The sequence below is a fragment of the Panthera pardus genome, unplaced genomic scaffold (genome assembly GCF_024362965.1).
Source record: "Panthera pardus isolate Hobbes unplaced genomic scaffold, ASM2436296v1 HiC_scaffold_3, whole genome shotgun sequence".
Taxonomy (NCBI): Eukaryota; Metazoa; Chordata; class Mammalia; order Carnivora; family Felidae; genus Panthera; species Panthera pardus.
This window is the reverse complement of record NW_026526876.1, coordinates 2,329,617-2,356,608: the sequence shown is the minus strand read 5'-3', so window position 1 is coordinate 2,356,608 and position 26,992 is coordinate 2,329,617. Positions and strand designations below refer to the sequence as shown.

Below are 26,992 nucleotides of genomic sequence, written 5' to 3'. Positions count from 1 at the left end.
AATAAATAAATAAATAAAATCCAAGAAACAATGTGCTATTATAGAAATACGTTTACTAATACGGAAAGACGTCCACTGTATATGGGTGGGTGGGGAAACAAAGATCTAGTCTTTTTCTTTTTTTAACTATATGGATAAAAATAACTGAAATGGTAACAAAAAAGGGACAAAATAACTATTTTAAAATAAAATTTCAGGGGCTCCTGGGTGGCTCAGTCACTTAAGCGTCTGACTTCAACTCAGGTCATGATCTCGCAGTTCGTGAGTTCGAGCCCCGCATCGGACTCTGTGCTGACAGCTCAGAGCCTGGAGCCCGCTTCAGATTCTGTGTCTCCCTCGCTCTCTGCCCCTCCCCCGCTCATGCTGTCTCTCTCTCTCTCTCTCTCTGTTGAAAATAAGCATTAAAAATGTTTTTTTAATGATTAAAAAAATAAAAAAAATTTCACATTCTCTATCATGCCAATCCAGAACTACATTTAGCCCTTAGAGCCACATTTAGCTGAGCCTATAAAAACTATCCCAGGATACCCTCATGCACCAACAGCTGAGGAGCTGAGTCCAACCGCTCAGGATATAACACATATGCTCAGGGCCACTCCTTCCTTGGCATATAACCCTGTCCCCACTCTCCCAGGCAGTGGGTGTGAAGGCAGGACTCATCTATGACACATCCACCTACCCATGTAGCCATCATTCATCTGTCCACCTCATCCATTCTACCATCCATCCCTCTAGCCACCTACCCATCCATCTGTCCAACCATCCATCTACCATCCAACCCAACCATCTATCCATCCATCCATCCCTCCACCCACCCACCCGTCTATCCAGCATCCATCTATAAACCCATCCACCCACCACCCACCCGTCTATCCAGCATCCATCTATAAACCCATCCACCCACCACCCAACCGTCTATCCATCCGTCCGTCATCATCTACCCATCCCGGCTTGCTTCTCTGCTTTCCTCTCACTCTTTCGACAGATTTCCAGGGTACCCACTACATAGCAAGCACGATGCTGAGCCCCACAGGGATTCAAAGACTGAATGGGATTATAGCCTTTCTCCCCAGGCAGCTCAGATTCTACCAGGGAAACCACTATGGTTGTAAACCAGGTGGGTGAGATGGAAGACAGAGCCAGGAGAGAAAGGCCGGGACCAGAATCTGACTCTCCTCTGACTGCGTTAGCACACCAACCCAGAGTTCCCAGTCCTGTGACAGGCAACAAGGACGGAGGGGTGTGAGAGGACTCCACTAACGTAAGGAGACAGAAGATAAAGAAGGACTCTGGCTTCAGTGGAGGGTCGTGTGTTCTTGAGAGAGACAACCCGAGAGGAGAAACAGTTCAGGGAGGAAAGCCAGATGGGCTTAGCTCTGGTTGAGCTGAGTGTGATGTCCGGGACATGACCGACATTCAAGTGTGGCCCTGAGAACAGAGATGTGGGCGGGAGACGGAGCTGAGCGTCTTCAACAGCAGGTGAGGGAGTACAGTGTTAGGGTGGGAGAGATCAGACCAGAGACAGAAAGGAAAGCACAGCCCCTGAGCACAATTATAAAGCCCACTTGGCTTACATCTACAGCCATCAGCAGCACAGTGTTTGACAAATAAAAGGCAACAAAAGCCAAAGAGGGGAGAGTCGCCTACCTGGCCTCCAACAGGAAAGGTAACTGACTAAATACATACATAAATAAAAAAAAAAAATCGTGTGTGGGGGAGGGTGGTCCTCACCTGAGACATCAGCGTGTCACAAGCCGAGGCCAAGCCAGTTCCGACTGAAATCCCAATAACGTTCACCACCTGCAAGGAACGACAGGCAGCTGCAGCTGGAGGACCGGCCGGGCAGTCGCTGCCTAACAGCTCCCGCTAAGCCAAGGAGCCGTGACGGTTTACCTGCAAGGAGCAACCTGCAATCGTACACTTAAGACTTTGCATCTCACAGCAGATGGGCGTCCACGTCCATCCCTGGCGACTGTGAACAAAAACACAGCCTCCGACCAGAGGATCACAATCACTTCGTGTCAACCGGGATGGCTGACGACGTAGTTCTTCTTGAACAACACAGCGTGTGTTACAATTTCCACATCAAAAAGTTAAGTTGCGGTTGATATCTAAAGGCCACGCCCCTGGTCTGCGATGTGCCTTTAAGAACGAGGACAGCAAACGTGTACTGAGCATATGCCACGTGCAGGCCCTGCCCCCAACCCCTCCCATACAGGGTTGTCGTGGGCACTGTGCCCGTTTTACGGGTCTCGGGAGCACGTCACAGAAAGCTTAGGTCACTCAGATGGCGACCTGAAGCTGGGAAGTCTGGCCACAGGCTTGAACCCTGTGATGAGAAACAGGACTGGTTTTGTGTCACCCTCGTGTCTGCACCTTACCCAGGGCCCCTGGCAATGAACCTGCAGGTTAAGGTCAGGGCCCAAGGAGCCATTTTGCAATTGCGGAGGCTGGGGAGAGCTGGAGACCCTCATTTTCATCCCGGGTCTCACGTTTAGCGGTGATGTCAATCCCAAGGTGGGTTCACTTCTTGGCTGACCAAGATCATAAACTCTAGCCACCAGGAGTCAGTGACAGGCCACACACAGAGGGAGCAGCGGGAGGCAGGCGCCTTGTGTTCTCAATTCCAGGCCGGGACAGTGTCAGGGCCAAAGCTCCAAAACCCCTCAGCCTTCCAGGCAAAGAAAAGGAAGCCCAGCCGTCACTCTTCTTCTGTGGCCTCAAGTCTATCTCCAGGCCAAGTCCGCTGTCTGAGACTGCTTGGATGAAAGTCAAGGGCGTTGTGCTTTCCCCACACAATGACCACCTGTATACGGAGACGGTTCGAGACTTGCTGACGTATCTCTCGTAGCAAGTTGTCCGGGACACCATCTTCCACCTCAGGGTGTCCACGCCACTCCTCTGACTCAGTATCAGGAAAGGCCGTCCTTCCCCCGAACAGATGGCTCAGGGACATCTTGGACACACTGTGAATTTCTGCAAACTACAAGAGCTCAGGATGCCGGTAATTCTACCAGCTAATTATTTATCCTTCTGTACTGAAAGTATTTTTACAAACCAACTCAAATTCTTCATGAAACAAAACAAGGTGGGGTATAAATAAATGTTTGTGGCCGGGGGAGCGGGGGGGGGAGGGCAGGGGGCAGCTGGCTGGCTCAGTTGGTGGAGCACGCGACTCTTGGTCTCAGGGTCGCGTGTTCAAGCCCCATATTGGGAGTAAGAGATTCCTTCAAAAAAATAAAATAAAACCTAGGGGCGCCTGGGTGGCTCAGTCGGTTAAGCATCCAACTTCGGCTCAGGTCATGATCTCACAGCTCCGTGAGTTCGAGCCCTGAATCGGGTTCTCTGCGGCCAATGTGGAGCCTGCTTCAGATCCTCTGTCCCCCCACGGCCCCCTCTGCCCTTCTCCCACTCACATGGGTGCACGCGCTCTCTCTAAAAAATAAACGTTAAAAAAATAACAAAATGAACCTTAAAAAACGTTCTTTTACTTAGAAAACAAACACTTTTGTAAATTCTCTCATTCCGCATACAGAATTTTTCATAAAGTAAAACATTTTTAACTGTATCTGGCTTTCATAAATAGTTTTCTTGAAATTGGGCCTACTCTCCTCCTACCAATTAGTTACAATTTAACGGCTGGTTAAAAGCACAGTCTTACCACGCACTGCTCAAGGAAAGACAGACATAGACTCCCTTACCTAAAACCTTAGCTACAGAAATTCCTCTCTTTGCAACATACCAACCTTCCCGCGTACCCTTTTCAGGCCTATCTACGGAATTTTGGGCTTGTATTTGCTCTCTACCTATTTTTACTTCAAAAAGTAGGAACTCTTTTTTATGCTCTCATCGGTGCGTGAATTGCGGGTAAAACAGAGAGACAGAAGGAAAGAAATTACTACAAACCTTCCATAAAATCTTAATTTTGTTTTCTCCCCCCAGGATACAGTTAAGATAGTTTTATTTAATTCCTTTTTTTTTTTTTTTTAATATTTATTGATTTTTTAGAGCGAGCAAGCACAGCAGGGGAGGGGCAAAGAGACAGAGAGAGACACACACACAGAATCCAAAGCAGGCTCCAGGCTCTGAGCCGTCAGCACAGAGGCGGACCTGGGGCTCGAACTCCCGAACCGTGAGATCATGACCTGAGCCGATGTGGGACGTTCAACCGACTGAGCCACCCAGGAGCCCCTAATTCTTTCTTTTTTTTTCCTAATGTTTATTCATTTTTTTTTTTTTTAATTTTTTTTTTCAACGTTTTTTATTTATTTTTGGGACAGAGAGAGACAGAGCATGAATGGGGGAGGGGCACAGAGAGAGGGAGACACAGAATCGGAAACAGGCTCCAGGCTCCGAGCCATCAGCCCAGAGCCCGACGCGGGGCTCGAACTCACGGTCCGCGAGATCGTGACCTGGCTGAAGTCGGACGCTCAACCGACTGGCGCCCCAATGTTTATTCATTTTTGACGGGACAGAGGATCTGAAGCAGGCTCTGCGCTGACAGCACAGAGCCTGACGTGGGGCTCAAACTCATGACTCGGGAGATTATGACCTGAGCTGAAGTTGCACGCTCAACAGACTGAGCCACCCAGCCGCCCCTGGTTAAGACAGTTTTGGGGCGCCTAGGTGGCGCAGTCGGTTAAGCGTCCGACTTCAGCCAGGTCACGATCTCGCGGTTCGTGAGTTCGAGCCCCGCGTCAGGCTCTGGGCTGATGGCTTGGAGCCTGTTTCCGATTCTGTGTCTCCCTCTCTCTCTGCCCCTCCCCCGTTCATGCTCTGTCTCTCTCTGTCCCAAAAATTAAAAAAAAAAAAAAAAAAAAAAAAAAAAGACAGTTTTGCCGAAATGGTGAAAGGAGACATGGGGCCTGTACGTGTATCATCACAGAGCCTTCAACCCTCACCATGTTACAGCAGGGCCGCGTAGGAGACAAATTCAGGAGGCGCCTAGACGAGGACCCGCTCACAGCTCCCCTGAGCTCTGCATTTTCTGGAAATATCCACTCGGGGCAGATCTGTGCCAGGAACCAGGCGTGGCAAAAATTAATATGAGCTGGCCGGCCAAGGCAAGAGTATTCAGAGACAGAGACTGTGGCACAGCATGGAAAGGTGGGGCTGGGGGGGGGGGGGGTCTGGGAAAATGTTCTGCAAATGCATGCCCCTAAGCTGCATCCAGAAGGATCCTCCCGAGCCTCACATGCAACTCACAGAAAGCAGGATCGAGAACGATCGATGGGGGCAGTCAGGGCGGCAGAGTGAGAGAAGAGGGAGGGACCACAGCAAGGGAAGACCCATGAGGTCAAAGGGCAGGTGGGGACTTGAGAGGGCTCCAGGGACAGAAGGTTGCCAGCAGGAAAGTAAAGTTTAACACTGTTACAGTGAAAAAAAGAACAACAACAACAACAACAACAAAACTGCTACCGTGGGCCCATGCTGAGAGATGACAATGTGCAGAGTATGAGTCCTGAAGTGGATTTAGGGGGTTCCTGAAAGCCAGAGGGATGGACGGAGGTGGGGTCCCCACACCCAAGAAGCTGAGCACTCAGGCCCTGGGGTGTTTGACGAACACAGAAGAAGCCATGCACCGGCCATCAGATACCATGGACATGAACCGTACAGGATGGTAAACCCGAAGGGACAGTCCGGAAATGGGCACTGCGAAAAGACAGGCTATTCAATCCAGGGGTGTCGGGAGCACTGGACAGCCACAGGCCAAAGCGTGACACTGGACCCCTATCTTACACCATACACACAAAAAAAATAACTCAAAATGGATTCGAGACCTGAACGCAAGACCTGAAGCCATAAAACCCCTAGAAGAAAACACAGGCAGGGCAGTGAGCTCTCTTGGTCTTGGCGAGGACTCTGGTTTTGACACCAACAACAAAGGCAACAAAACCAAAAATAAATGAGTGGGACCACACCAAACTCAAAAGCGCCCGCACCCTGAAGGAACCCACCGACAAAGTGGAAAGCCAACCTACGGAATGGGAGAAGGTATTTGCAAATCGTACACCTGATAAGGGGTTCACCTCCACAATATGTAAAGAACGCATTCAACTCACTAGCAAAAGAACCCCAAACAATCTAATTAAAAACTGGGCCGAGGATCTGAATAGGCATTTTTCCAAAGAAGACACACAAAGGGCCAAAGGATACCGGAAAAGGTGCTTGACATCACGAATCGTCAGGGAGATGCAAATTAAAACCACCATGAACTGACCCCTGCGAGAGTATGTGACAGGAAATAACAAGTGTTGGAGGAGACGTGGAGAAAAGGGAGCCCCTGTGCACTCTTGGAGGGAATGCAAACTGGTCCAGCCCCTCGGGGAAAACGGTATGAAGTCTCAAAAAATTAAAAACAGAACTACCGTATGATCCAACAATCGCACTTCTGTGTATTTAACCAAAGAAAACGAAACATGTAAATAAAATGCGGCTTATGCACTGAATCTTAGTTGGTCCTAAAGGAGAAGAACATCTTGCCATTGGTAACAATGCGGATGGACACTGAGGGCATTATACTAAGTCAAAGAAGTCAAACAGAGACAAATGCCCGTATAATCTCACTTACACGTGGAATCCAAACAAAGAAAAACTGAACTCATAGCAGATTGGTGATTGCCAAGGACTGGGGGGGAGGGGGGGGTGGAATGCCCGAGGGGCTTGGTGGTAAAGGCCATCTAAAGATACAAAGTCCCGGTTACGAAGTACATAACGTGTGAAAATGCAATATATACCGCATGGTGAATATAGTTAATAATACCGTATTTCACACTTGAAACTTGCTAAGAGAGTAAATCTTAGAAGATTTCATCACATAGAAAAAAAAAAAATCTGTGTATAGTGATAAGATTTTAACCAGATTTAATGTGATCCCTTCACACTATACACAAATACTGAATCATTACATTAGACACCTGAAACCGATTAAATGTTGTGTGTCAATTATACCTCAGTAAAAAAAAAAAAAAAATAATAATAATAAATTTTTTAAGGGGGCGCCTGGGTGGCTCAGGCAGTTGAGCATCTGCCTTTGGCTCGGGTCATGACCATCTCACGGTTGGTGAGTTCAAGTCCCACACAGGCTCGCTGCTGTCAGCACGGAGCCCGCTTCGGATCCTCTGTCCCCCTCTCTCTCTCAAACATTTAAGATACATACATAAACACATAAATAAATAAAATTTTTTTTAAAATTTAAAGAGCACTGCACAATAAAGGTTTAGAAGCAGCGACAGGAAAAGGGAGATCCCAACTGCGGCCCCGTGGATAAACAGAAAGTGTCCTTTCAGGTTTCCAATAATAACCCACTGTTAATGTCGCTCACAGCAGACAGAATGATCAGGAGTACAACATATGCCAGGGCCACCGTGCCCTATGTGGGGGAGGAATCAAGTTCATCCTTTCTGGAGGGGACACAGTTAACAGCCTGTACGTAAAGCTTCTCTGCTTTCTTCACTCTTTCTAGAGACCCAATCTAAAATCTCAAAGGAAGTAGAAATATCCCTTAGCCTGAATTAGTTCACTCAGTAACAGACCTGTAAATAAAATATCTGAGTCCACATACTAAGGTCACTTCACCCACAAAGCTGAAAAGAGAAACTCCGGCGGTCCCGCCACGATCCTAGAGCAGATACCGACCTCTGGTGGGGACGGAGGGGGAATTTTCTAAGGCTGGGAGAGACCACCTGCCAGCACCACCGGAACTATTTTCCACCTTCTCTGAAAGCCTGGATGGAGGGAGGCAACTTTCCGCTACATCACTAACAAACACTCAGGGACGAAAGCCTTCAAAGGAGGTGTAATTTCAATCCGTGGCCCAAGGGAGACACTTTAGTACAAGCGGGAAATACTGCGCCCATAATGAATTGTGCAATTCAAACCGATGGCAGACAATCTACACGATCTCTAAGTTCTCCGGTTTAATTTTACAACACGAAAAAAAAAAAAATGCCGTTCTGTTCCTGTGACCGTATTATTGCTACAAATTCCTAGCAATCCCTGGCCGCCCTGGAATTGTATCATTGCTACAAATTCTTCGCAAGCCCGACCACCACGGGATGGTTGAAACAACGCTTCCCCGAGCAGTTTACGCGATCTCCTTTCAAATCTAGAGATAAGGCAAAAGGTACCCACGGGCCAAGCTCCGATAGTGTTAAGGGAAGAGATCAGACATAATACAATGCAAATTCCGAGGCTTTACCGCGGGGCCGACCCCAATGGAAGTATTTAAAAAACAAAAGAGAGAGAAGAGAAGAGAAGAGAAGAGAAGAGAAGAGAAGAGAAGAGAAGAGAAGAGAAGAGAAAAGAAAAAAGAAAAGAAAACCTACCGATACCGCGAGCGTAACGGCATCCAGCTCGACTTTGCCCAGATGCCCACAGAAGATGGAACTGACGACGCTAATCAGGAAGATCATCAACTGGGCCAGGAACTGCGAGGGAAAAAAGGAGGGAGAGCACGCGCTGACACCGGGCCCGCCCGCCCCGCCCGGGCCCCGCTCGGGCCCCGCTCGGGCAGCGCGGGGCGAAGGCGCTGGGGGGCGCCCCGAGCCGGGGCCGCCGTCGGGGCGCGCACTCACCACGGAGCCCGCGAGCGCCGCCAGCGCGGCCGCCTCCCGCCGCGCGTCGGGCGGCAGCGCGCCCCGCAGGCTCCGCAGGCAGCTGCGCCAGCGAGGGGCGTCGGGCGGCTCGGCGCTCTCCCGGGACGCGGCGGCGGCGGCGGCTGCGGGGGGCTCCATGCCGGCGCGGGGACTGGCGCGCGGGAGGCGGCGGGCTGGGGGCGGCCCCCGCACGGCCCCGCCCCGCGCGCCCGCGGACCGCCCCCACCTGCGCACGCGGCCGGGGGTGGGGGAGGGGGAGGGCCGCAACCCGGGACGCCGGACCTACGGGCCAACCGTCACCGCCCGCACATCCCCGGGTGCGGTGTGTGTGGAGGGGGTGGTGCTGGGGAGGCAGGACGGGGTCGGGGGCGCTGTGCGCTGACAAAGGAGACTGTAGCTTGGGAAGAGCGCAATGTGCTGCGGCGGGGGCGGAGAGGGCGAATTTCTAATTCCACCCACCGCACCCCGAGAGCACTGCGCCGGTTTTGCAGGTGAAGTCCCTCTCCCTCTGCCTCGGGTTACGGGTGTGTTAAAAGTATTTACTCCCCTGGGGATGCGCTCCTCGCCTGCAACTTGGGCTGATGAGATAAGCCTCCGCATCCCTTCCCAGGGGCTCCTACCTGGTGAAGGGAAGGCCAGGCAGGGTGAGAACTCTTTAGAAGGCGAGGGTATCCAGGAGGGGTATCCACAGGGGAGGGAATGAGGAGGGTGTGTGTGTGGGCTTCCTCACGAAAGAGCTGGGAGAGGGGAGGTTGCCGGCGAAGGGGGGGGGGGGGGGCGGGCATCCTTCAGGGCAGGCCTTTAATCTTGGTCCCAGTAAAGTGACTCTCCTAGAAGAGTAAAGCACCGAGGGTGGAGATACCTTAAGGCGGCCCTGGGTGTTTTTTTTACTCATAGTAGCCAACATTTGTGATCTTGTCCATTATCTGTTCTTTGAGGGCAAAGGCCGTGCGTAGCTCTTTGTATCCATCCCAAGTACACAGCGTTCTTAATTCTGAGTTAAAGTGTCCCCCACCCCCCAGGAAGGTGGAATCCAAGTACAACTTGGTTACTACTTAATCCAAGGCCGCTACTGAAATCCTGACCACTCCCTCCACCCCAGAGGAATTAGCTAGGGTTGTTTGGATTTGCACAGCTCCAAAGACTTCCCCAATTATTCTCCAATGCTGGGGCAGAAGGGAGCATTCACCAAAACCTCATCCTTTTGAGACAAAAGCGCGCGCGCACACACACACACACACACACACACACACCTTCCTTGGATATGCCGTGTTCACCACCTAAAGCTGGTGCCTTCATAAAGACAAAGACCCAAGCAGAAGATGAATGGGGCCCACCCAGGACCCCTTTCCTAGCCCCCTCTTTCCATTTCTGCTGCCTTCCAATCTTTAATCCCCTCCATCAACATAGGAAAAGGTCTGACTTCTTCCAGTTTGCTCAGAATAGCTCTTCAAGCCCTTTATTTCTCTCTCTGGGATGTCCACCCCTCTAGAAAAATGAGGTGCTGCTTCTCAGTGGGGTCTTGGCCTACAGCTTCCTCTCTCCTGGTCTCTGCCAATCTTTCTCAGTCCGGACAGATTTTTAGACCATTGCTTAACAGGAAGCATGTTCATCAATGCCATCTGACTCCTCTCTTCTTAAACCGGTCTTCTCCTCTTTTGGTTTCTCAAGCACGTCCGTTGCCCACAGCGCCTGAGAGCTGGACCCCAAATGAATCTTAACAAATGCCATTTTCCCATTGAATAACCATAGAAGACACAAGGAAACAGATGCTGTAAAATATATTTTAAATAATTAGATGCTAACAGTCCTTAAGCACTCAGTACATACATTTGTATCTAAAGAAACAAAAGCAGAAGAAATATCAAAGTCATAGATGAACACCATCAGTACACAGTGGTCCTGGGTTGAGACAATGATGGATGAGATATTATTAATCTCATCATTCAGACATTGTCTTAGACTAGAACATAGGTTTTTTTTTACCTTAGTTCCTTTTCTTCATTAGAAAACATAATTTTGAACTCTCAATCCTTGAAAGCCATGGGCACAGTTGAACTACTTAACTGAAAACAAATTTCCACCGCTTGGCCTGTGCGTTACTTGTAAACTCAAAAAGTAGAACGACTTAACTGAAAAATTTCCACCGCTTGGCCTGTGCGTTACTTGTAAACTCAAAAAGTAGAACGACTTAACTGAAACATTTCCACCGCTTGCCCTGTGCGTTACTTGCAAACTCAAAAGGTAGAACGACCTAACTGAAAAATTTCCACCGCTTGGTCTGTGCGTTACTTGTAAACTCAAAAAGTAGAACGACTTAACTGAAAAATTTCCACCGCTTGGCCTGTGCGTTACTTGTAAACTCAAAAAGTAGAACTGCTTAACTGAAAACAAATTTCCACCGCTTGGCCTGTGCGTTACTTGTAAACTCAAAAAGTATCGCTCGACCTCTCTCTTGCCTATCCCTCAACTCTGATATACACTCTCAGTAAAATCCCTAGGAGCAAGATTGAAATGACCCCCAGGAGCAGGAGCCCACGCCACAGCACCAACTGTCTCCCGGTCAACCTAGCGTCTTGGCTCATTTGCAGATCCAATGGAGTCTCGTCTCTTTGTACAACAGCTCTCCTTAACACTCTTCGCGGGTTCCTTGGGACCACCGCTGAGGGGAAAAAAGGAACTTAGTGAGCAGAGTAAAAGGGTATTTTTTTTATTAGTATAAAAGATGTCCTATATGTATGTTACTAGCCAGGGGAAAGTTTATTGAGGAAGCAGTTGCTGCCTTGGATACGCAAAAGAATACTATCTCAGAGTGCCTCTCCATTCACCCATCACAAACTCCGGAGCCTGCTATTGTGAGCTTAGGTCTACCAGGGAGCTCTGCCCCACCACAAGAACTAGAGGAATAAATACAGTGACTCTCTAGTTAAGATTCATAGGGCAAGTTTTCAAGGGGCCAACACTCCTCTAATTAACAGTTCAGAAGGAGAACAAGGCCAACGGAGGAGAAAAATCACCTAAGAGATCATTCAAGGCCATTCGCAGAACTGAAGAGAGATGGGACTCTTCACATCAGGGGGCCTACTAAGCATCCAGCAAGGGTGTGACTCAGATGTAGATTCAGTCTTCCAAAGCTTCAGAGTAGTCAGAATTCAGGAAAATATCCTAAAAGCTTCCCGAGAGAAACGCAAAGGCAGTTGACAGAAAGAACCAAGAATAAGATGGGCATCCGACTTCTTAACAAGCATAGTGGATACTGGGATGTGCTGATGGCCCTTGGGAGTTGTGAGAGAAAAGAATTTCGAATAGAGTAATTCCAGCCCACTCTCACAAAATGCTTCCTCCATGCCAGGCACTGTTCTCAGCGCTTTACAAGTATGAAACTCACGTAACTCTCACGACAGTGGTATGATGTAACTAGTATTATTACCCTTTTACAAATGGGAGATGATAGGAAACTTGGACCAACCATCCGCTGAAGACAATTATGCTGAAGACAATTATGAAAGCCAGATAAAACGAATGAAAAATATCATCTTGAAGGTATCAGAGTACTACCGAAGTAACAAAAAGTCACCAGGGCAAGATCTACGGGAAGCTGGAAACCCAGCAAAGTAAGCCAGCTTTGGGGGCCACTTTTGACCTGAGAGTTCTCCATCTGGACCTGAGCAATGCTTTTGGGGGGGGAGTTTAGTCCTCACCAAGGTAAACCCCTCTGGACTCTAGGCCGGATCTCAGGGGCTGTATCCAAGAATTCAGGAGGAACCAGAAGTAAACCAAGCCTCACCCTGGTTGCCTTCAAGTCAGCTGGGGGCTCCGGGAAGCTCAGTTTCTGAAATTGCCCTAGACTGCTAGTAACCCTAAGTGTTCGACAAAAGCAAAGGAAAATCCTCCCTGAAGACAGACAGACATCACAGGCCTCAAATTACTTCCACCGGCAATTTTCAAATACAAGATCTGGAACACAATCAAAGATAACCAGGCACACAGGGGACCAGACAACATGAACGAAAACTGGCAGGAACAATGGAATTGGCAGCCGTAATTCAGCCAGTCTGTGAACTCGGTAATAAAGAAGCGAGGAACTAGTGTGAGTACATGACTAACTGCCGAAGGATCTGGAAGTCTGGGGAGATTACAGATTTGACAGAGAGAAAGTGATATACGCACTTGCATGATGGTCACCGGAAGCAACAGTTAAAACAACGATCTGTTTAAGGCCCATCTTTGCCTGGTGAATGGGGGAACCCTATAGACACAGACCTACTAATGTCAGCTTCCAAGATAAGGTCAACGCACAGGATCACCGAGTATTAGAGATCCCTTTGGAATGCTTACGTGAGTACCGTTAAGTCAGCCAAGGAACTGGCAACCTGCAGTGTACCTAAAATTGAGTGTTGCGTGACTTTATCATTTGTCCCTGAAACTTTATTTCCCGGGTTCGGGGGGCACTCATGGCAGAAAATCTAGTTGTGTCCCACAAATGGCCCCTCCTGGACCACCTGGACAGGCCTGTTTCCAAGAGGTGAGAGTTTATTCCATACCTATGTTCTGATAGACTGCCGTCCGGGCCGCAGACTGGGTCCTAGCCTGGGCCACATTTAGTCTCACATTGGCATGTACCCGAGCCTAGAAGATGAAACTCAAAGTCAATCCACAAAGCATTATTTACCACCGTTATAAATAAAACATTTGACTTGACTACTACCCAGTTTAGGAAAAACCAAGCCATTCTCTGTAACTGACATGTAAGGGGACCTTCTCTGGTTCCCAAGTATGGAATCGTCTTTCAGGATGATTGACATAAGGTCAATGGTGGGGGGGGGAAGGGATCGATGGAAAAGCACTAGGGGGAAGGCTGGGCCCAAGTTCAGAGGATTCTCCCCTTTTTCCTTCATTTTTGTTTTATCGACCATCTATTTTCAGACCCCACATTGACCCTAGCAAGCTGGAGACACTCATGTGTGCAGGTATCTTAATGAAATATTTTGGGATCATAAAAAACACTATCAGGATAAATTGGCTGGCATGCCTCCTTTCTTTCCAGTTTCAAATCCTGTCCTCAAATTGATTTTTCAGGCACAAGGGTGGTAGCCTGGCTTGGGATACGAGGAGGAAAGGAACCCCTATTTTTCTGTTTGATAAATAAACAAAAGGGAAATGGATAACTGCAGGGGTATCTGGCCCTTAGCATCTGAAATAAAGGCAATTGAAACAACAACAAAGCATTGGTGATAAAAGGGGAAAGAACCTTACAAATGAGAGGGAGAGAGCCTGAACAGATTGTTTTCTAGGAGAGGAACTTTTATGGGCCAGCAATGAACATAGTTACCTCTTCACAGGCTTTCTTCCAGTTTAGCTGAGAAATAAAGATGAAAAAACACACACACTGCGTGATCACACAGATAAGGATGCCTGACCACAGACCTAGAAGTGGAAATATTTAATAGAGGTTAATTCCATGGAAAACAGGGCACCCCTGGGGAGTATATGCCTCCTGTCTCACTTTGAGAATCTGCTTTCACGGCTGCAGTGGAGCCCACAGTGATCCAGACATCCCCTTCCTGCTCTCCTTTGGTTTCCAGAAGGTTCTGAGAGGCCCAGGGCTCCCTGTGGTCACTGCCCAGTGCTCTGGGTCTCAGAACTGATGTTTAGACGCTCTTTTTGGCCTTTGTGATCCTAATACTTTGCTAGTAAGAGACACGCAGGTTATAAGGAAATGAAATTCCCAAGACAGACTATTTCCTGTTCTCTAAGAGTGCTATGCTTCTGAACAGCTATGGCCTATTTTCCTCAAAAGGGACTAACGTTTTCAAAATGCACAAGTCACCAGCCATGTTAAGTTCCCTCCGTTGGCACTTCCTACAGGCTTACTGGCTTTGGGCACAGACTTCCAGAGCTCCTGGGACAAGGTTGTCCGCAGAGGGATGATCACAGAGAGGCTGAGGGAGAACAGAACACAGGAAAAGCCTCGTGGATCTCAAGGTACCATCGCACTCTACCTAGTAAACCCACACGGGACACGGAGACCCCAAGTGAGAAGGGTTTCTTTGGTCAACAGTGAAGCAATGGCAGAATCAGAAAAGCCAACAAGCGCTGTGAGGAACTGAATATGCCAACAGCCAACGGGCAGACGATATGTAAAAACAGAACTCTAGGGGCGCCTGGGCAGCTCAGTCGGTTGAGAGGCTGACTCCGGCTCAGGTCATGATCTCACGGTTCGTGGGTTCAAGCCCCACGTCAGGCTTTTGCATTGACAGCATGGAGCTACCTGCTTCCAATTCTCTGTCTCCCTCCCTCTCTGCCCCTCCCCGGTTCACACACTGTCTCTCTCTCTCTCTCTCTCAAAAATAAATAAATATTAAAAAAAAAAAAAATAGAACTCTGATCCACAGCCTACAGCAATCTGTCCAGAAACCAAGCCCTTACCTACAATAAACCCGAGAAGCCAGCTGGTTACATGTCAAACTCTGGGAATAATCCAGGGTGCTACATAAGAACTTCTGCAACAACTGACCCAAAACGGCCAGGACTTGATCGATAATTGACACGTTCCCTAAGTTTTGTCCCTGCTTCCAACTTAGGGCCAACCAGAGAAAAGCAAACACGCCCTCCCCCCTACCCCCACCAATCCCACAGGATGCCCCGATTCCGGCTTCCCCGGGACATGAGGGCACACCTGAGACCTCTCTTAGTTTCCCTGTAGAGTTCTCCCACCCCTCTGCCCGCCTCTGGGTCTCTGCCCAAACTCCGGTGGTGGTGGCTGACTCCCTTGCTAGAGCAAACTCAGAATAATGGCCTTCGTTTTTCCCATTTCCCATGAGTCCACAGCTCATCATGGAGGCCCCACAAGACCTGGCCTACACTGCCTACCACCACAGGCCCCAGCCTCCAACCCGATGTGGTACCCACAGAGGCCCCTTGTGCCTGTCGGCCTGTGGCGTGTGCAGTCCTTGACGATGTGAGTTCGGGCCAGGCCTGCGCCCCAATCTCTTTACAATGAGCTCCTCGGCTCAGTACCCAGGTTTTGTCCCTGGTTCCCATTCGTTTGGCATCTTGGGTGGAATCAGGCCATTCCTTTTCATTCCTTTTGCTGTGCTTTGTGGTGCTGTGTAAAGTGTTGTCTGTCACAGAGGGACAGTTAGAGGCCAGAACCCAGGCACAGGCCCTAGAAGCCCGCCGCGTGTGCCGATCTCACGGACCCACGAGGAGTTTGTGGTTCTCAACCCAACTGGCATCCACTGGGACAGACTTTTCTGCAGGTCACCACTAAGACCAGATGAGGCTCTCCTGTCACGGTTTTGTGTCCTGAGGCCTTGGCTTTGATCCAGGGAGCTTTCTTTTTGGGTTTCCGCCCGCCCGTTCTAAGCCCCTTCCAACCGCCGTGTGGGCGTCAGAGAAGGTGCTCGATGTCACAACCCTTTCGTCTCCTTTTGTCGATGAGAAAACTAACACTGAAATTGGAAAGCGAAGATGAACACAGAGCTTGGTAGGAAACATAACCCTTTCGCTGACCTACAACACATGGGAGAACCATTTTGAAAAAGGACTTTGGGACAAAAATGAGGCAAGACCCCAAGTCTCTTTGGGACCTGCAAGAGAGACCGCTGGATGGCCGCCCCCTGCCCCCACCCCGGCCAACCTCCAACTACAAGGACACTTGCAGATATTGTAAACAGAAGGCATGCCAGGAAGGGAAAACCCAAGACCAAGAAAACTCTCTCGTCTCAGGTCAGTGAGTGCTTGCGGAAGGCAAAATCACCCACTATCCCGCCAGGCCCTTCAACACTCCAGGTGAATTCACCGTAAATAGAGACGGCCATCCTCATCAATGCCTGGCGGATGCCCCGCTTTCTACAAGCAGCCCCGGCACCTTACCCAACCTCTGTCTCAGGGTACACATATTGCACACGTGGTTGGTATTTCAAATGACCCGCAGGTTTTCCCAATCTCCCAGTCTTTTTTTTCCCCCCCTAAGTTTATTTATTTATTTTGAGAGAGACAGAGAGCACAAGCCGGGGAGAGGGAGAGAGAAAAAATCCCAAGCAGGCTCTGCACGGTCATCGCAGAGCCCGACGCAGGGCTCAAAACTCACAAACCGCAGGATCATGACCTCAGCCGAAAAGCAAGAGTCAGACGCTTCGGGTTCCGTGCTGAGAGCTCAGCCTGGAGCCTGCTTCGGATTCTGTGTCTCCCTCTCTCTCCCTCTCTCTGCCCACCCCACTCCCACTCTCGCTCTGTCGCTCAAAAATAAATAAGCATTTAAAAACTTTAAAAAAAAAAAGAGGCACTAATCCGACTGAGCCACCCAGGCACCCCCGCCAATTATCCCAGTCTTTAACCGTAACCCTGGAGCCCTTGACTGAGAGGCGCACCTTCCTGCTCGGTGCTACCACCCCTGCAAATTTCACAGAGGGAGCCTTCCTCTGCAGGCGGAACCGTGATATCAAATGCATACCAGAGATCTGAGCGGACTCCTCTATTTATGGTCAAATTTGGTCTGCTCGGGGTGCACACCTTGCTTCCTATATTTGACACAGACCCCAGACAAGGACCTTGACACTATGCCTGACACTCCATGGCCTTGGTTACTGTACTGACACAGCCAAAGGATTGGAGCAGGACCCCTAAAAGTTCAGACTGCTCCTACCAAGTGTTACCTAAACTTCCTTCCCCAGCATCCCTTGAAGGCAAATGAAAGGATTCAAACTTAGCGCTGAAAAGTCACACCCAGAGGTCTTTCCATACCCTGGACTGGCCCTTAGAACTGTCACTAAAAAAAAAAAAAAAAAAAGTCAAATGCATGAGGATATCTTTACTCAAGACTTTCGGGGCCATCAACAAAATTGTTATCCCTCGCTCACCACAAATACCTGACCCAGAACCATCGTGACATCAATCCCTCCTGAAGCCACTCGCTTTACTGTAGTGATGTGTCTTTGTTCTGCTCTGTTCAGCGAGCCTCTACACGGGGACGGCTGACACCCCTTTCCTTCACCAGCCGAGGACAACAGTGTGTCTGCACAGTGACGGGCTAGGAGGGCCACTGAATCCCCCCCACACCCCTCAATTTTTCTCAGTTCCTTAATCGAGAATTTTAAAAATCGGGGCACCTGGGTGGCTCAGTCCGCTGACTACCTGACTCGATTTTGGCTCACGTTAGGATCCCAGGGTCGTGGTCTGGAGCCCTGCATCAGGCTCCGTCCTTGCTGGGGATTCTCTCGCTCTCCCTCTGCCCCTCTCCCCACTTGTACTCCCTCGCTCTAAAATAAAAAAAAATTTTTTCTAATTTAAAAAAGAATTTTCAAAATGTACATTTCCCTGTGGTTCCTTTTTTTTCCCTTTTTTTAAATCACAGCAGGATTCATTCATTCATTCATTCATGAGACAGAGGAAGAAAGCACGTGAGCGAGGGAGAGGGGCAGAGGGAGAGGAAGATCATCTTTTTTTTTTTTTCCTCTTGAGAAAGAGGGCACAAGTAAGCAAGAGGCAGAGAGATAGGGAGACAGAGAATCCCACAACAGGCAGAGTGGGAGAGGAGAGAGAGAAGCGGGGCTCGCCTGAAGCAGGGCTCAAACTCACCCAAAGTGGGGTTCAAGCTCGCCCTCTGAGGGACTCGAACTCACAAACCGTGAGATCGTGACCTGAGCCGAAGTCAGATGCTTAACCAACTGAGCCACCCAGGCGCCCTCTTGTGATTCATTTCTGATACATGATGCACCAGCACTCTTACTTTGTGCGGAGAATGAGGAAGTGCACGTAAAACATCCTGTTTTCTTGTTCTCAGCCTTGGCAGAAGAGAGACATCGTTGCAAAAGCACAATCACAATTTTGCCACAACACAGTTCGTTTAGGGTAGGACCTATCCAGGATTTCTGGGTTTAACTGGATATTGCAGACCACGGGGGGCCAAATTTTTCTGAGCTTGCAACACCTCTCTATGAATCGACTGGTCCATAGAGACAGACCCTGTGCTCAGGAGGCCCCAACACGAACAGGTTTCTGAAACCTAGAAGGCTCCTCAGCAGGCCTCCTTCCCACCCAGGCATCCCCAGCTACAAAAAACTACTTTGTCTCTCTGTGCCCATAATCTCAAAGTTCATGAGTTCGAGCCCTGTGTTGGGGTCTGTGCCGACAGCTCGGAGCCTCGAGCCTGCTCTGGATTCTGTGTCTCCCTCTCTCTCTCTCTCTCTCTCTCTGCCCCTCCCCTGCTCATGCTGTGTCTCTCTCTCTCAAAAATAAATAAACTTCGAAGAAAAATAATAAAACAATAAAATATTAGACTGCAGTCCTCTACCCGACATAAAACATCAGCCCAGAGAGCAGACCCTACTGTGACTCCCAAAGTATGTCACCAGCAAAGACCACAGAGTAGACATGTATGCGGACGGCAAACTGATGCTGTGGGAGAAGCCCCTGCCTGATGTGGGGCTGTTCTGGAAACGGGGGGTTTCTCACCTCTGCTGGAGCCCCTATCACAGATAGAAAGCAAGTGAAGAAACCTTTAAACTCACTTCCGTCTTCCAGAGAGGCAGCCGTTGTAAACATGGAGACCCACAGAGAACAAGAGAACGCAGAAGCCAGAAGGAGACCCTCGCAGATCACTGAGCCAAACAAGCCACTTTAAACCAGGTTCTGATCCTATCCGAGCCCTCCAAAGATAGATCTCTGGAGGGTTCAAAGAGGCCGCTGTAAAAGACCAGTGGTTAGCCTCCGGTTTTGAAAAAGACGAAAGGAAAACACATCTGGCTGCACACCCATCACTCAGGGAATCTCTGGCACCATCAAGATGGCCACTCAAGAGCACAAGATGATTTCAAATGGATGTTAGCGAAGTTTCTCCACGAAACTATTCGTCATCACAGAGTAGACGGGTTGCTTAGCATCTGAAGTCAACGTCGGTGGGGAAACTTTAAAAAAATAGCTGAGGGGCGCCTGGGTGGCTCGGTCGGTTAAGCCTCCGACTTCAGCTCAGGTCACGATCTCACGGTCCGTGAGTTCGAGCCCCGCGTCAGGCTCTGGGCTGATGGCTCAGAGCCTGGAGCCTGCTTCCGATTCTGTGTCTCCCTCTCTCTCTGCCCCTCCCCCGTTCATGCTCTGTCTCTCTCTGTCTCAAAAACAAATAAACGTTAAAAAAAATTTAAAAAAAAAATAGCTGAGATTTTTTTCAGGTCATGTGTCGCTCGTCACCAACATAATCCTGGAGAAACCGTCAAGGTCGACATGGCCGGGAACCAGGCCTCAAGGGACATTTGAACGCCTACAGATGGATTTTGTCCAGCTTGTATCCTCCATAGGATTTACATACGGTTTAGTTATCGGTTGTCTATTTTCAGGATAGATGACGCATTTCCTTGCTGAAAAGCTACAGCCCTTACCATCACCAAAAAGCTGCCTGACTTTGTATTTCCAACCTGATGTCTCAGGTTTTACAGGTCTCAGATGGCAAGTTTTATACCAAGTGACTGAGGCACATGCTTTATGGGAGCCATATAAAAGAACTCTGTAAAGTATCACTCCTTACTCAAAAAACTATGCTGTCCTCATCACCCACAATCTTCTGGAAAAGTAGAAAGGACCAATGTCATCCTTAAACTCATCCTTAAATTCTGAAAGAATTAGGACACTGGAAGGCCTGTGTCTAGGGATTTCACCACCGATACCAGCCTGACCACACTGATGGGCTATACGTGCAAAATATCACCAGGGTCCTACCGCCAACAGCTTAAGGCTGCCTTCCCACAACATCTTCCTAAACAGCTTCTTCATCATCTTTAGCCAGAAGATTTCATCTACCGGAAGAGAGAGCAGGGAAAACTGCTCCTGAACCTTGTTGGCAGGGACCTTTTCAATGGTTGTGATGCTGGCTGGTTGCATTTTTTCCCAAGTCTTGAATGGTTCTGCACAATCGCTCACCATGATGGTCATCATGACGGTACAACATCAAGGAGCTCAAGAAGATCTTGCAATACAGTTGACTATGAAGATGACTGTACAATCCCCAAGTGGTAAGACCTGGCTCCCTAGCTTTCCCTGAATTCCCCTTGTCTCTAATTTTCCCTGAAAAAGAGGAGACTGAGACACTGAATATACGATGGCCACACCATATATCAAAGTAGAACTCTGGGGGCGCCTGGGTGGCTCAGTCGGTTAAGCGTCTGACTTCGGCTCAGGTCACGATCTCGCGGTCTGTGAGTTCGAGCCCCGCGTCAGGCTCTGGGCTGATGGCTCGGAGCCTGGAGCCTGTTTCCGATTCTGTGTCTCCCTCTCTCTCTGCCCCTCCCCAGTTCATGCTCTGTCTCTCTCTGTCCCAAAAATAAATAAACGTTAAAAAAAAAAAAAGTAGAACTCTGACCCACAACCTGCAGCAACAGAGCCAGGAAACCCCTTATCCACAATAAACAACCGAAAAGCCAGCCTGTTCCACATCAGACTTGCAGATAGCTATCCCTAAGGACACTCCAGGACGCTAAACAGTAACTTCTGCAACAGCTGACCCAAAATGGCCAGGATTTGACTTAAGAACTGACAGCTTCCCTAATTTTTGTCCCTGCTTCCCACTCAGAACCAAGCAAAGAAAAGCAAACACGCACCCCTGACCAATTGCACAGGATGCCCCACGTCTACTTAGCCTGCTTCCAGCTTCCCCAGGCCACCAGCGTCCAACACCAGAAGCGTGCCCCTTTCCCCCCTACCCTCCCCCCCCCCCCCCCGCCACAAAACCTTCCCAACTCCTCTGCCTGCCTTTGGATCTCTGCCAGAACTCCAGGGATGCTGGCCCCGGCCTTGCCAACCTTCAAGCAAGTAATAACAGTATTATTAACTGTAGCTACCAAATTGCACATTCCCAATCCCCAGGACTTACTTTATAACTGGAAGTTTGCACCACAGCATTTTTTTTTAATGTTTAATGTTTTATTTTTGAGAGAGACAGACAGAGAGACAGAGCATGAGCAGGAGAGGGGCAGAGAGAAAGGGAGACCCAGAATCCAAAGCAGGCTCCGGGCTCCAAGAGGTCAGCACAGAGCCCGACGCGGAGCTCAAACTCATGAACTGTGAGATCAAGACCTGAGCCGAAGTTGGGACCCTTAATCGACTGAGCGACCCAGGTGCCCCACCACAGCATTTCTTTTAAGTGATTCTTTTTTTTTTTTTTTAACGTTTATTTTTGAGAGACAGAGAGAGACAGGGCATGAGCAGGGGAGGGGCAGAGAGAGAGAAAGAGACACACAATCCGAAGCAGGCTGCAGGCTCTGGGCAAGCTGTCAGCATAGAGCCTGATGCGGGGCTTGAACCCACAAACTGAGATCATGACCTGAGCCGAAGTCGGACGCTCAACCGACTGAGCTACCCAGGTGCCTCTCTTTTAAGTGATTCTTAACTCCCTCTGCTTTGCACATCCTAGGGATGCTTTTGTCAAATGAACAGCACTGGGAACACAGATCTGTATTTTTAAGTGGATTTCTCTAATATTTCCCTTAGCTATGCCACTGGCAAATCCAAAATATGAATAATGCCAGAAACTCAGCTAAATAATTTTCTGCACCACGATGAAAGCCAGTGAACTTTGCACTGGCAACTCCATTCTTTGAACATCTCCCGTATTTTTCATTAAAATATTATTCAGCTGGAGAGCAATGTGCAGCGTAACGGGATGGGAAGTTCACTCCAGGTATCGGATGACTTCTCACTGCTCCCCCGCCAGCCAAGTACTGATGGGTAAAAATGAGCCACGCTTAAGTCTGTCACCACTTCACCCAAAGATAAAGTGCTCAGGTTTTAACATCATCATGCGTTAACCACCAGTGTATTCCAAATTATTATCTTAGAAATCAAAGCTGGGCCGTCATTTGTTTCTATACTCCAAAAAATTTTTTAAATGTTTTGAGAGAGAGACAGACAGAGCACGAGCAAGGGAGAGGCACAGAAAGAGGGAGACACAGAATCCGAAGCAGGCTCCAGGCTCTAAGCTGTCAGCACAGAGCCCGACGTGGGGCTCGAACTCACGAACCGCGAGATCAGGACCTGAGCAGAAGTTGGATGCTTAGCCCACTGAGCCACCCAGGCGCCCCTCTCTCTGTTTTTCAAGGTTAGCATGGATTAAGTCCTTTCCTCCAAGTGTGGCAAGGGGATAAAGAGTCCCTGTGCCTGCCTTCTGTGCGGTTCGCACACATCACCCCCATGGCCTTCTGGGGAGACCTGCAAGGCACAAGGCTTACAAGGTCGTACCAGGCGGGAGGTGGAGGCAACAGAATGGCAATGAAGGTGACGTTGAGAGCACGGCTCTAAGGGCTGCATGGGCTGACACAGGAGCCATGCTCTAGGATGTACTCAGCTACCATGGCTGCTGCTGGAAGTTCTGTAAGCATCACGCCAAGGCTGACCCATGGCTTCCCCTGCCTCAGCCCAAACACTCCAGTATGGCCAGTTTATGATGGCCACAACCAGTCCTGCAGACTCACTCTTCGGGTCTCACCATACAAGCGCTTCTACCAAAGGACAGAACCGGGGCCACAAAAGGCACGTTTCTCCAAGCTTCCTCGGCCCTCCTGCTCTCACCAACTCTGAGGACGTGAGAACTTGATGGCACAGGGCAGGGAGAGGAGTAGAAAGGTCACCCTGCTCTACTCAAGCATGTCAGTGTGAAAAGCGGCTGGGCAAGAGGGGCGTGAACTTGCAGTCCCGGGCCCCTGGCTACCTGCTGTCCACTCCGTGCTTCCCACTGACAGGGCACGGAACGAGCGTGCAAAAGTTTCAAAGTTCCAGGGCCAAGTCTCAAAAAAAAAAAAAAAGAAAAGAAAAAAGCCTCCATGCTCCAACAGTCATTTCCAGGCCCCATAAGTAACAGATCTGCCTGCCCGTGGTTAATGCTTACCAAGCACTTTCAGTCTGGCCAGGAACATCAGCGAGATCCCGACAGGGAGACCAACCACATAATACCCGACGGCATTGACCATGGCCCCAGCCTTCTGGTTGCCACTTCCCCGCAGGATGCCACCACTTGTGCACTGTAGGCAGAAAACATCCATCAGTGAGAACAGTGCTGAGGCTTCTGAAAGACTCCTGTCCCCAAGCACCTCCCATCCCGGGGCGGGGGCGGGGCTCGGACTTAAAATCCGTGATCACGTGCCAGTGTTCTTATCAAGCGAGTATGATAAAAAACGTTCGGTATTACCTACCTGCCCCACCCCAGTTGCTCTTTCCTTCTCTTTTTTCCTTTTTAATTTTTTTTTTTTAACGCTTATTCGTTTTTGAGAGACAGGGAGAGGGCAGGGGAGGGGCAGAGAGAGAGGGAGACACAGAATCCGAAGCAGGCTCCAGGCTCTGAACTGTCAGCACAGAGCCCGACATGGGGCTCGAACCCACGAGCGGTGAGATCGTGACCTGAGCCGAAGTCGGACGCTTGACCCACTGAGCCGCCCAGGCACCCCCAACTGCTCTTTTCGGTTTAAATGAACCGCCATCAGAAGAAACGTGTAGATCATAAAGGGGCTTGAAAGGAATACTGCCTAACACTTACAGCAAGTCCTTCGAACACATGGGAAACAGCACAGATCGGAATCACCTCAGCGACCAGAGCCACGATTTCTCTGTTAGGAAAAGAAAGCACGTCGTGATCAGGAGGAGACAGATGTGTGGCTCAGGTGACGGCGCTTGGCCTCTGCGTAAAACCGGAGGGGCTCATGCGTTCCAGCCAACACCCGACTCGCGGACAATCCTACGGTTTCTTGGCCCGTAGAGGAAACCAACCCTACACTGCATCGAATGACTTCCAGAAGGAATATATAGTCCAACTGGTTGACGGAAACAATTGCATGAGAGGAGGTGGTGCTCCACTGCCCACAAAAGAATAAAATTTGGATTATAATGCCACCTTCTTTTCATGTTTATTTTTGAGAGAGAGTGTGCAAGCACGTGTGAGCAGTTGAGGGGCAGGGAGAGAGGATCCAAAGCGGGCCCTGCACTGACAGCGCCTCGAGGGCTTGATGTGGGGCTCGAACTCACGAACCGTGAGATCATGGCCTGAGCGGAAGTCAGATGCTTAACCGACTGAGCCACCCAGGCGCCCCAATGCCATCCTTCTTTGAACATGATTCCACACGTATCTCAGTGTGTCTGGATGGAGAAGAACAGAGTGGTTACAGTTCTCTCTGTGGAACCCAGTTGGCATGTTACAAAGGCCATAGAGACAGTTTACAGAATTATCCTTAGTTCCTAGAGGTAGTCCCTAACCTCTACAGCTAGAGACTTTGATTTTAACACCTAAGCTTCTAGAAAATGCTGCCACTGACCCAGGAAGGCAAAAAAATCCATCATACTCTTGAGCGATGAACAAACAGGCCTAGATCGTTGTCTGGCAATAAATATTTGTTGAATGAATTAAGAAATCAGGAAACCCAGCACTGAACAAGGTGGTCACTCTCCTCCCCCTCTAAACACGGGACAGAAATACAGTTCACTATTCAAATTGGATTTTATTTCTTGAATAGGTAACGTCTGCCAATGGTTAAAAGAAATCAAGCCATGCAAAAAGAGTATCGAGAAAAATCTTACTTCCACTCTGTTCCCAGCCCACCCATTGCCACCTCCCTGCTGACTGGGCAACAATCCTGAATACTGTCTGTACTTTTCCAGTACAAATACAGTCTTCTGCTCCCCTTCTAGAAACTGTTAGTTCATGTTCTAGCATTCTCTACGTGACCTTCTACAACTTAGCTTTTCCAACATACTCATTTTTATATCCCATCAAAATATATGATCTTTTATGTGCTGCTGAATTCTGTCCACTAATATTTTAGTTTTGATTTTAGAACTGATATTAATAAGTGAGACTGGCCTGCAACTTTCTTTTTTACTGTACAAACTTTGTCAGATTTCGGTACCAATGTTATTTTTGCTTCCTAAACAGAATGCGGACATTTCCCTTTTTGTGGTCTCTGGTACAGTTCGGCAGCGCTGGAATGACATTTTCGAGGTTTTATAAAATTCTCCACAGAAATCCTCAGGGATTAGTGCTTTTTCAAATTTTAAAATAAATTTTTCTTATTTCTTCTAAGGAAATCGGTCCAGTTAGACCTTTTATGTTTTCCAAGGTAAGTTTTGGTAAATTATTTTCCTAGAAAGTTATTTATTCCTTCCAGATTAAAAAAAGTTTTTTTTAAACTGTTTATTCATTTTCTGAGAGAAAGAGACAGAGTGCAAGTGAAGGAGGGGCAGGGAGAGAGGGAGACAGAATCGGAAGCAGGCTCCAGGCCCCGAGCTGTCAGCACTGAGCCCGATACAGGGATCGAACTCACGGACTGTGAGATCATGACCTAAGCTGACGTCAGATACTGAACTGACACCACTCAGACGCCCCTATATTCCTTCCAGATTTTTAAAATTTACTTTCAAAAGTCATGCAAACTCGTCTCTCACAGTTCAAAAAAACTACTGTTTTTTAGTAACTTCCTCCTTTATTACTTTGCATCGAGGGGCTCTCTCTCTTCTCCCTCTCTGCTAACGTTAGGTTCCGTGTCCTTGTTAGAAATCTGTGTCACCAATCCTGCCAGTTTCAGCTGATCCTGGTCAGCTGATAAATAATTTGACGTCGTGAGTTTTCTCGGTCTCCCAATACCACCAAAGATATGGTTCCTGGGCCCTTTTGTTCTTCGTGTTTTCTTCCTGCCCTGCATGGTTTCCGGAAGTGGACAGACTCAGAAGCAAACGTCTGCCACGTGCCTACTGAAACCATCAGCGCAGGATACACATCCGATAACGACCGTTCTGATTCCCTTGCAGCAAAACGAGCATGATTTCCGGCTGCCTTTCGGCTTCCTTGGAAGCGAGGGACACTTAAACATCCTATTTCCCCACAGCAACATGGCGGAGGCTTCAAGGGGACAACCCGACATCAGAAGTCAAAAGGCAACCCCAAAAAGATACCCAAGGAATGAACGGCAGAGGGCAGTCCTGTCCACCACCTGCTTGTTACACCCGTGAAGGAAAAGTCGACGTTGCCTTTTGCAACTGCTGATAGAAGAAACCCAAGTCAGAAGTATCCTTGCGACATGCCCACACCAGCCAGCCTCACTGATGAAAGCAACCAACCCAAACAGGACCCGCAAACCACACAAAAGATCCATCCCTTACACGAATTCGTCTCAGTGATCAATCTGATCACGTGATTTTTTGAGACAGCTCTTCAGGGAGATTTTCACTTCGGTTCGAACTGACCAATATATTCCACGACTTGTAGCTACCAGGGACTTGGGGGGCAGATTCTGAGCTACCAAGAGGATTCTTATCACTGGGAACAAAATAACTAACTGAAAATGTAATCAATGGTACCAAAAAGGGGTCTCCTTCTCTAAAATGCACACCTATCCTGACCACCTGCAGCACGTATCACCAAT

The 26,992-nt window shown here is 48.9% G+C and overlaps 2 protein-coding genes and 1 long non-coding RNA gene across 4 annotated transcripts in view; 1 reads left to right on the top strand and 2 right to left on the bottom strand.

Annotated features, from left to right (window-relative positions):
- The window catches only part of LOC109246071 (multidrug and toxin extrusion protein 2-like), a 59,263-nt gene extending 50,528 nt beyond the window's left edge, over nt 1-8,735 (bottom strand). For both annotated transcript variants that reach the window (XM_019413828.2, XM_053892874.1), the window contains exons 1-3: nt 8,577-8,735; nt 8,328-8,429; nt 1,732-1,800 (exon numbers count right to left, since the gene is read on the bottom strand). In XM_019413828.2, the coding sequence (XP_019269373.2) occupies nt 1,732-1,800; nt 8,328-8,429; nt 8,577-8,735 (330 nt within the window). The remainder of the gene's footprint in view (nt 1-1,731; nt 1,801-8,327; nt 8,430-8,576) is intronic.
- A 223-nt stretch (nt 8,736-8,958) lies between these two features.
- LOC109245800 (uncharacterized) lies at nt 8,959-26,968 on the top strand. Its single transcript, XR_002071081.2, has 3 exons — nt 8,959-9,088; nt 14,466-14,582; nt 26,379-26,968. It is a non-coding gene; the product is annotated as an uncharacterized LOC109245800 (long non-coding RNA).
- Nucleotides 10,367-26,992, bottom strand: part of LOC109245799 (multidrug and toxin extrusion protein 1-like) — a 36,868-nt gene continuing 20,242 nt past the window's right edge. The window contains exons 13-17 of the mRNA XM_019413320.2: nt 24,118-24,187; nt 23,473-23,605; nt 13,930-14,024; nt 13,142-13,226; nt 10,367-11,259 (exon numbers count right to left, since the gene is read on the bottom strand). Coding sequence (XP_019268865.1) covers nt 11,057-11,259; nt 13,142-13,226; nt 13,930-14,024; nt 23,473-23,605; nt 24,118-24,187 — 586 coding nt within the window. The 3' untranslated portion in view covers nt 10,367-11,056. The remainder of the gene's footprint in view (nt 11,260-13,141; nt 13,227-13,929; nt 14,025-23,472; nt 23,606-24,117; nt 24,188-26,992) is intronic.